At 50.5% G+C, this 10,106-nt stretch overlaps 4 protein-coding genes across 4 annotated transcripts; 2 read left to right on the top strand and 2 right to left on the bottom strand.

Annotated features, from left to right (window-relative positions):
- Nucleotides 1-230: 230 nt before the first annotated feature.
- Nucleotides 231-2,039, bottom strand: N7506_007166 (uncharacterized protein; the record flags this gene model as incomplete). The annotated part of the gene is made up of 4 exons (XM_056956459.1): nt 231-309; nt 362-704; nt 758-1,861; nt 1,919-2,039. The coding sequence occupies 4 exons, from the start codon at nt 2,037-2,039 to the stop codon at nt 231-233; spliced, it is 1,647 nt and encodes a 548-aa protein (XP_056810793.1).
- Nucleotides 2,040-2,726: 687 nt separating this feature from the next.
- On the top strand, nt 2,727-4,910 carry N7506_007165 (NAD(P)/FAD-dependent oxidoreductase; the record flags this gene model as incomplete). Its single annotated transcript, XM_056956458.1, has 13 exons — nt 2,727-2,938; nt 2,990-3,221; nt 3,273-3,410; nt 3,461-3,635; nt 3,690-3,855; nt 3,908-3,977; nt 4,045-4,066; nt 4,170-4,270; nt 4,330-4,362; nt 4,415-4,466; nt 4,527-4,561; nt 4,625-4,769; nt 4,819-4,910. 13 exons carry the CDS (start codon nt 2,727-2,729, stop codon nt 4,908-4,910), a joined length of 1,473 nt encoding a protein of 490 aa, XP_056810792.1.
- Nucleotides 4,911-5,491: 581 nt separating this feature from the next.
- N7506_007164 (uncharacterized protein) lies at nt 5,492-5,773 on the top strand (the record flags this gene model as incomplete). Its single annotated transcript, XM_056956457.1, has 1 exon — nt 5,492-5,773. The coding sequence occupies one exon, from the start codon at nt 5,492-5,494 to the stop codon at nt 5,771-5,773; it is 282 nt and encodes a 93-aa protein (XP_056810791.1).
- A 425-nt stretch (nt 5,774-6,198) lies between these two features.
- N7506_007163 (beta-glucosidase) lies at nt 6,199-8,702 on the bottom strand (the record flags this gene model as incomplete). The annotated part of the gene is made up of 2 exons (XM_056956456.1): nt 6,199-8,477; nt 8,534-8,702. The coding sequence occupies 2 exons, from the start codon at nt 8,700-8,702 to the stop codon at nt 6,199-6,201; spliced, it is 2,448 nt and encodes an 815-aa protein (XP_056810790.1).
- Nucleotides 8,703-10,106: the final 1,404 nt, after the last annotated feature.

Raw genomic sequence — 10,106 nt, 5'->3', positions numbered from 1 at the left:
AGGAAATGGAGTAAATCATACGGAGTACGGAGTACGGAGTACAAGGTTCATCTCGGACTTGCTTTCATGGCCCCGGGGACACGTCACATATCCTTCCAAATTACCAGGGTGGAAGGGGGCTAGCGGAGAGATAGAGACAACCCTGGAGATCCTTTGACTAATGAATACAGAGAAAAATAGTTACATGTTTTCATGACCACGTTTCAATTCCTACACAAGACATGTGACTACTAGGAGGAGTGCGACTCGCCTTTGAGAGACTGCTGACTCGATTTCACAGCAGGGAGGGACCCTTTCGGATTCTCGTCACTGTATAGAATATTAGCCACTGAGCGCAGGTAAAACCATCCGGATAACATACTCATGGTGCACCTCGCGCCCTTCAATAACAGAGCCAGCATCGCGGAATGCAGATCGCCGACCGAAGAGCCGCCACGGCCCGCTAAAGACGCGTTCGATCTCCTCGACACTAAGTCCTGAAATTTCCGGCACAAGAAGATACACATATAAGATAGCCGCTGCGCACCAAGATGCAAAAAACACAAATGCACCCCAATTATGTGTTCGGGAAAGGAGCGAGGGCAATGCAAATGTCATCGAGTAGTGAAACAGCCAATGGAAAGTCTGTGTGATCGCGGCGCCAAAGGATCGGATTCGGTTCGGCCACAGCTCGCCACCAAAGACATACGGCAAAGTTAGGAGGCCTAGAATATTCGTTAGCATCTGGTCATGTCTTGCTGCGGGTTTGGATGCCTACCAATAGTATACCCGAATGAGTGGATAAAAATAGACGCAAGAGCAGCCTCACCCGCAGCTCCGGGCGGACTTCCGTCATTCTGAACCTTGATATATGCGGCGAGGTAGATGTCGGATATCATCTGAAGAGTAATTCCAACGAAGAGTGTGTTTCGGCGACCGACAACATCGATCAAGAAGAATGATCCGATCAAGCCAAAGAAGAACTTCGACATGGCGTACATCCCATTGAGAAACAGATTTCTGGATGAAGATCCAGCTAGTCCCACAATTTTCAATATCGGAATAAAATAATTCGTGATGGAATTGCCGCCCGAGAACTGCGGAACGGCGTAGAGAATTAAGGCTTGTTGAAGCCGACGAAGGTTGGACGGGACCGTGAATGTTTCTTTGGCAAGACTGACAATCTTGGAAGGTGAATGATCATCAGGATCATAAGCTGCGGTTTCGGCCTGAATCGATTCTTCGATATTTCGAAATTCGTGTTGGACCCGATCGTGATCAAGCGGCAATCGTCGTAGTCGAACAAGCGCGTTCGCAGCCTCTTCATTCCGACCAGACAACACTAACCAGCGCGGCGATTCGCAGAGAAAGAAACTAGCAATAATCCAAAGTAGCATGAAAACACACGGAGAAAACATCACTACCTGATATTGCAGTCGACTCGCCCCGATATGTAATTGCACACCGTAAACGCAAAACGTCGCCACCATGAGAGCCAAAGTCATGGAAACAGTATACCAAGCTGCTAACAGCCCGCGGATCTCTGGCGGCGCCAATTCAACAATCGAGACAGTACCGGTGACGCTCAACGATCCGATTCCCAGACCTGAGATGATTCGCGACGCGTATAGTGCCGAGGAGTTGGGACTGAATGTTGCGACCAATTGCCCGATGATCCAAACAGTTGTATATAACCTAAAAGACCACAGTCTTCCAATGCGATCGTTTATGAAGAATGATAGAGCTGCACCGACCGCGTCACCGATGTACACGAGGGAGACGAAATTCCTAGTAGAGTGTGCCCCGGCCGTAGAGCTGATCCCGAATTGCTTCTGAAAGCCCTCCAGTGAGGGCAAGGTGGAAGCCGTCCCTTGATCCCATGCTGTACTGGAGCGTCAGTAAGGCTTGACCCGATCTCAATCCGGATGAGGGGACTCACTCAGGGGAATAGCCGCGGTCGCATACATCGCGCAAGACAAAAGCAGGGCGGGGCTCAGTATCACTTCGCGCGGAGCATCTTTGATTCTCTTGGTGTAATGCGCGAGCATCGTTTTGCCCATTATGCTTTTGAGGCCCATTTCGGATCAAACTCTATACGCCAGGTATAGTATAGAGCGGAGCGAGGTGCAGTGATGAGAAAGATGGAGGTTATCCTCTGAATGTGAGCTCAATTTGTTGGGGAAGGTGCATCTTATACCCTTGCAGGAATAAAGACAGCTCCATCTATAAACGCGGGGGTATGGACTTCGGTAAATCCGCGGACCTGTGACCTCTGATATCGAATTCCAATCGAGATAGACGGTTATCTGCAAAAGAACGAAGCTCGTATCATTTGTAAAAGAAATCACCTGGGTGCAGTAGAGGCGAATCCTTGTCCGAAAGGGTCCTTGGGTCACACTTCGAGGGGTCAACGGAAATGCCGCTAAACGACCACGCACATTCGGCACAACCCGATACCTATCAAAGTACCATTTTCCAAATGAATCAAATTGGTAGCAAGTCTGCTATCTTTGAATCTACAAGAGATTGAAAGGAAAGAAAACGGCTTGGAAATCTGAGTGTCGCTTGGTGTATCCGGAGGTGGAAATGCCGCTTGTGCCGAGATAGCTGACAGGGCGGCAATTCCGCGGATGATGGAGACACACAAATAGAGAGCGTTGAACTTCAATCCTCACTCCATACGGCAGAACATTTTGAGCTTTCTTGAGAACATCTCACAGTCTTAAGCTAATTCCAAGGTTTTCGAAATGACTACCCCTCAGTCCCGCGTCATCATCGTGGGTGGCGGTGTATTCGGGCTCAGTACCGCTCTCTGGCTTGCTCGCAGTGGCTATAAAGACGTGACTATCTTCGACCGTTGCAACTTTGACACCAACTACTACAATCCAGCCGACGGCTGTGACGGTGCATCCGCTGATATCAATAAAATCTTCCGAGCAACGTACGGGTCGCAAGAGCAGTGAGTATGTCCCCAGCCTATGTTTTGATTCCAGCGTTGACCCCGATATAGTTCTCAAGATCTTGCTTTAGAAGCCAGAGACATTTGGCTGGAATGGAACCGCTCTATCAAAGAAAGTCATCCATCTGACCTTCCGCGTCCGCTGACACCGGAAGATGAACTTCTCACACTGTGTGGTGTGTATCATCTCGCCGATGGACCTGACATGATACCGCGTTATGTGGAGAATTTGCGGGTGATGGAGGACACTGCGCCTAGTTTCCGTGATCTGCAGTTTATCAAGGTATGATCGGGCTCTACCATCAAGTCTCGATCACATTTCTAATTATAATAGGATAATGCTGCCGATGAAAAGCGAGCTGGCGCACGGGGTACTGAATGGGCGAAGAAGTACCACCTTTTTGATCAATTCAAAAATGGCGCCACGAATGGATTTTTGGATGCCGGCTCAGGAATCACCTTAGCTGATAAAGTGAGTCTCCTCCATTCCTTGGAGAATCGGCAATTGACTTGCCCCGATAGGCCTGCGTATATGCACGCCACTTATGCCAAAAGGCCGGTGTCAAATTCGTCCTTGGGCGTCCTCATGGCGAGCTTGACCGTTTGATCACCGAGGAAATTGGCACTTCCAAGCAAGTGAAGGGCATCAAGACCCGCGATGGGCTGACACATTTCGCCGATCTGGTTGTAGTTGCCTGTGAGAGATCCATCCCCCTGTGCAACATCTCCAGGCTCTGATACATGATCAAAGGCGGCCCATGGACAGCAGGTGTTCTCCCTGAAGCAAGTCGGTCGGTCGAAGCCACAATGGGAACAGTCATGTTCATCGATATCCCAGAGGACCGCAAAGACCTGCGAGAGAAGTTCCACCCAGATAACATTCCGGTGTGGCGATTTATCCAAGGTGAAGGTGAAGGGTAAGACCCATCTTGCTGAGAGATTGATTAAATCAGCTGATCATCCGAACAGAGGTTACGAGGGTGGTGGATTCCCCATCACTCGGGAAGGAAGATTGAAATTTGGATTCCGTGCCCGAAAGGTAGTCACTGCCATCCTTTGATAAGACCTGGGCTAACTTTCTATCTTCAAGTTCACAAACTTCCAAGATCATCCAACAGAAAAGAATACGTGAGTTACCGAGGATTTTTGATATCGATATATGACAAGACATTCACTGACCACTCTGTTTGTCATAGCCGAATTTCTACCCCACGAACGAAATATAGCCAAGAACCGATCCATACTGTGCCACTCTATGGGCTAGAGCTCATGAAGCAAGTGATAGGCGGGCTATTCCCGGAGTTAGCTGAAATTGGATTCACAGACAGCAGGGTTTGTCGACTGTCCCATCTCCCTTCCTCAACGAAAAATGACTAATGTCTTCCTCGCAGCTATGCTGGTACACCGACAGTATCGATAACGAGGTTAGTACCCAAGAAAAACGGTACTTTAGCAAAGTATGCTAACGTATCATAGTTTGTGATTGATTATGTCCCGGGATATTCTGATTCTTTGTTCATCTGTACTGGTGGCTCGTGAGTACAGGAAACCCAAGTCAAGCACACCTCCTAATAAAGTCTAAACAGAGGCCATGGATTCAAGTTTCTTCCTATTCTTGGCAAGGTAAGTGTTATGTTGTCCTGTCTTCGTATAAACACCGCCACTGACTGAATGACTCAAATGCAGTATGTCAAGAATCAACTCGAAAAGGTCCCAGATAGATTTACCCCATTTTGGAAGTGGAGAAGCGTGGAAGAAGGCAAGAACTGCAACGGCCTCGAAGAAGGAGAAGCCGGTCCCCGTGAGATGTCCAAGTTGAAACTGGCAAAGCGTAAGTACGTCCCTTTGCCTTCTCGAATTATTCTGATAATTGTTTGTAGCCCAAGACTTTCAATTCACGGTGAAAGGGTCTGGTACCTCTTCCAACTCTCTACGGTTGAATGTGAGATCAGGAGAAAAGTCACAACTTTAGCACCGGCACTTGGGCAGAATTGGACTACAGAGACATTTACAAAAACAAAATTTATGGACGCCAAGACCATGATTGTCCCAATCCCTAATTATGTGTTCACGGCTTAGCAAAGACTATCTTTATTTGACCAATCATGATTACTCGACGATTAGTTGGAAGGACATCCCAAAAGACATCCCAAAAGACAGTTGAAAAGAGATACCGATGTTGACGATAGCTCTCTTCCATTACCAATCGAAATATGAGATGAAGCCAATAACTACACAACTACTCCTGTTTATAAGCAGAGGATTAGGAATCCCCCCCCCCACTCCTCTTACCTCGACGGATCAGGTAAAACAAACCCAGGCGCCAATAGAAGAGGCAATCGCCGCTGGGCGCATTTTGCTATGCACCCATTCGGGTCTGTGAAGCCTTTGCAATGTGAGCATAGACCATTGTGTGAGGACGTGTGTATAGAGCACTGGGCTAATGTATTCTATAGCAAAGAGTTCGTCAACAGTGGCCGCATGTGGACACTTTGTTCTTATTCGCGTTTCTGGCGCTGAACTGCCACCCGTAACTGTGATGAGGCCGTCCAGATGGTCGTCGACGAGCCCACCCCAGAGCTAGCTGGGGAGCGATGGCAGGCAAGCCCCCCCCCACCGTCTGGTTCCCTCCCCTTCACTTCCCAAATCCTTTTCCTATGGAACAACCTCCTCCCAATCTCCCACAACATTCTCCCATCCGCCGAGAGCCTGAGGTGTGGAAAACAATGGGGCGCTTCAGCCGCAGTAAAACTTCTCCTGCCCGTTCTCGGGAACGCCGCCGACTCCTGTTGGGATCCTGTGCTTCGATCCCAATGGAATCTGACCGTCTCCTAGTCATATGACCATGTAAGCCCACGTAGACCTCTTCAACAATTCTGCTAACTCTCACTAATTTTATTACATTCATTAGATCTCTGATTGATAGTCTTGCTCTCGAAGTTGGCAACCATAGCAGATCTGAGAGCAGGCTGATCTATGGAGGAGAAGCACGAATCGCTTTAAAACAGTTGATTGTGGCTGTGAAGCAAAAATACCGACCTGTGCAAAGAAGGAAGAGAGAAAGAGAGAAAGAGAGAAAAAGAGAGAGAGAGAGAGAGAGAGAGATACCTAAGCAAAGGGTCCATCTGACCACCCAACAAATATATAACTATAACCATGTCGCAAAATTGAAACAAATTAAATCAAATATATTGGATATAATACTAGCGTGTCTCATAAAAAATGCAACTTGATCCAACATCCAATGGACATCCATGGATCTAAGCAGAAACAGGGGTAATCTTGGTAACCTCCTTCAGATCGCGACTGCTGAATCCAACACGAAGAACAAACTCGCCCTCAGGGATAAGCCACTGCTGAGAGACAATATCCCAGTAGCTCAGATCGCGACGCATAAGCTCGAATCCAACAGTGCGAGACTCGCCAGGAGCAAGAGAGACCTTCTCGAAACCGCGGAGCTGCTTGGGTGGGGTTCCCTCGGGGGTGCTATCGGGGAAGGTAACGTAGAGCTGGGGAACAGTTGCTCCCTTGACATCACCGGAGTTGGTGACAGAGGCAGTCACGTTGTAAAGAGTCTCCCAGAGAGAGGGGTTTCCACCGGGGACGATGGGCTTCTGCTCGGGGATGGATGAGACGGAATCGGCGACGAGCTCGGCGGCGATATCGGAGACCTCGAAGGTTGTGTAGGAAAGACCGAAACCGAATTCGTATTGCACGGACAGGTTCTGAGCATCGAAGTAGCGGTAGTCGATCTCGAGCTTCTCGTCGAACCAAGACTGCCAGTCGTCGGTGCCGTTGGTGGACACTGCGGTGGTGGGAGGGGCGTTGTAGTCGCTGGCATTCTTGGCGATGGTGTAGGGCAAGTGTCCAGCGGGGTTGACATCACCGTAGAGGACGTCGACGATGGAGTTACCGGCTTCTTGGCCGGGGTAGTGGGCAGCGAGGATGGCGGTGACATTAGGGTTGCTGGCGAAGGGGAGAATGTTGATGCCAGAAGAGTGGGTGACCACAATAGTGTTGTTGCAAGACTTGGCAACTGACTCAACCACGTCGTTGCCGTTGTAGTCGACTGTCAGGTGCTCACGATCAGCGCCCTCTTCGGCCCAGGTCTTCAGGAAGACAAGGCAAACGTCGGGAGTGGTGGGGACCCAGAGATCGGTGACGTTGTTGGTAGCAATTTGAGTGTTGTTCAAGAAGTACTGAACCAAAGCGTTGTCCTCCTTAGCGCGGGTCTTGATAGCCTCGAGGGGAGAGACGAGGTAAGTGAAGCGACCGGTACCGGATCCACCACCTGAGGCAAGGTTGCCGAACTCGAAAGTGTCCTGATTGACAGCACCCATAGTGTTCTCGCCTGCGTCATTACCGAAGATAGCAATGTTCTTGGGAGCTTTCAAAGGCAAAGCCTGCTTCTCGTTCTTGAGAAGGACTGTAGCCTCAGCTGCGAGCTTGCGGATAATTTCATGGTGGTTTCCGCGCACGTCACGGCTGCGCTCGCCAGTAAGGTTGAATTCGCGGAGCCAGGTCGAGCGGGGAGAGAAAGTGTTCAGGTCGGCAGATGACGGGTCCACCTCAGGGTAGTCCTTGTCCTGACCGAGCCAGTAGTACGGGGTCATGATACGGACAATCATGTCATCGACGCGAGACACGTCCACGGTTCCATTGTTGACAGCATACGTGACGTTCTTGCCGTAGAAGGAACCGGCTTCGGGCTTTTGGCCGTAAGCACCAAGGCCACCAGGCATGTTCATATCAAGGCCGCCCTCGATAGAGGCGACACCGGAGTGGGTGCCACCCCAGTCGGACATCACGTATCCCTGGAAGCCGAGCTCCTCCTTCAACAATCCGTTGAGGGCCTTGGAGTTCTCGCAGGCATAGGATCCGTTCAAACGCTGGTATGCGCACATGAAGCTAGCAGCGTGAGCACGAACAGCGTTGGCGAAAGGCCAAAGGTAAAGCTCGTGCATAGTGCGGTCATCAATGTTGGCAGAAAGGGCTTCCTGAATGACATCGGTGACAGTCCCGTTAGGGTCGTATGTCGGGTTTCGTTGAGTCTCCTGCTCATTTCCAATGAAGTGCTTGGCAGTAGCCTGCACACCAGCATCCTGGTGGCCACGAATGGTTTTCTCCATGGCAACACCGGTCAGATAAGGATCGGCAGCAAAGCCTTCCCAGTTTCTACCAGCATAGGCAGAGCGACCAAGAGGTCCAGCAACGGGACTGAGGGCAATATGAGCACCCTTGGCCTTGAACTCTTGTCCCATAGCATAACCGCGTTGGTATAGAAGATCCCTATCCCAAGTGGATGCTACAGTGACACCGGCAGCGAAGACACTGGCATAGTCCGCAACTCGGATTGCGAGCGGGCCGTCTTGTAAGCAAAGACCCGGGAAACCAAGTCGAGGGATAGCAACAATGTTTCCCACACAGGGACCCGGCTGACCGGTGACCATATCGGCTTTTTCGTCGATGGTCAGCTTGGCAACAAACTGTTGTGCCTTGGAGTAAGCCTCTTCCCACTCCCCTGAAGCAGTAGCATTTGCTGGATGTGGCGTCAGTAGAGTGCAAAGAGAATAATAGGTTCTTGGGGGTACATACGAGATGGGAGAACTGCAGGGGAGTGACCGTAAGGTCCCAGGATAGTTGTGTTCTTGGGTTGGACATAACTGAAAGCATCTTCACTTCGACCGCTTCCAGCAAAGTTCTGACCGTTGGCCAGTGTGGCCGCCAAAAGGCCGGAAACCACCAATTGAGTTACGCGGGCCATCTTAAGTTGTTTTCTCGGAGGCTTGCACTGTCCTTGAAACTCGTGGGATCCCCGATGGCTTTTATAGTCCGCGGATCCTCAGCTCGGAATCGGGAGATCCCAACCCCAAGCCGAAAACTGACCACCGTCATCCGACCCAAGGCAAGTATAGCGGGCATCGAAAGAGAGTTGCCGGGGTTCTACCGGTGAGGGCAGCGTGAGGACAGTGTCCCATGGATGCAGATTGCCGGAGTTCTACCGAAAAGTCTTGGCATTCCCGTGGGGAACCCCACACTTTCCTCTTTCTGGGGAAATCTCCTCATCCCACCATCCCTGCAACCCCGGCAGTCATAGCGCAGTCAAAACGCATGACGTGAAGTGCACTAGCCTCACTCTCCCCTGCATCCATACTACTCTGAGCGCTCGCTAATTATCACCCATACTCGGCTGGCTCGGGAGCAGTCCGGGGATTTAGACCTTGGCACCACGAGACATCCCACACCGATCACCGTCTTGGCGACTACACTTGGCTAGCGGGTTACCCGCTCGGTGGCTTTATCGGCGATGGGAAGCCGGCTTTTCAACCAAATGTTGTCAGCGACACCGGCCTTTCCCCGGATACTTTCATAAACTTTGGTACTAGTCTGCTGGGTACCCCGCGACGATGTCACCATGTGGTGACTGGGTTTTGGCACTAGTCTCCCAGCCAATCATCACTTTTCATTGAGCGACGTCTTGCGGGGGGCTCTAACTTGTTCTCACCGGTGTACGGAGTATGAAGGACTGACATAGGAAAATGTGGCTTACACTCGGTCTCCCCAACCTATGCCGCAGTCTCGGGATTTGGGCAATATCTCCCGACCCACCCGTTGCACACAACAAAATCTCCCCACAAAGAAATTCCCCGGGAGAGTTGGGATTGAACTGTTGCCGATAAATTGACGAAATGGTACGTTTCCCCTCGGCTTTCGACTCTCACTCCCGTGTTTCCCGGGGCTTAACCATCCCAGACCCACTTATGCTTGAATCATGGCTTGCGCTGTGATATCGCTAAGACATTTAGTCTCTGGAAGAGGGGGATGAGGGATTTGTAAGTCTTATGGAAGCAAGGTGAAGCGGACTGAAGTATTATATCCCCTCACTGCCAAGGGGAGGACATCGATGTCATACATTGGCCTTCCTCTTTCCATGAAGTCTGCAATCCGCATATAACCGGCTTAATGAAACGCCTACGTGGGGGGTTGCCGGTGATACGGAATAGGACAGAGCCTGATGTTAGTCCGAGCTACTGCCGTGTCTCGCGGAGTACAAAATTCCGAAGTCGTATGCCAAAACCGGTCGAAATTGACGGGATCCCGGGTCATGCCCCAGATTTCAAGGTTGCTGTCTAGGTAGCCCATTTCTACCCTTTTTGTTTGGTTCCTA

Source organism: Penicillium brevicompactum (assembly GCF_028827555.1).
Source record: "Penicillium brevicompactum strain IBT 35665 chromosome Unknown utg000005l_segment0_segment0, whole genome shotgun sequence".
Classification (NCBI taxonomy): Eukaryota; Fungi; Ascomycota; class Eurotiomycetes; order Eurotiales; family Aspergillaceae; genus Penicillium; species Penicillium brevicompactum.
The sequence above is the reverse complement of the archived record's forward strand: the minus strand, read 5'-3'. Positions and strand labels throughout refer to the sequence as shown.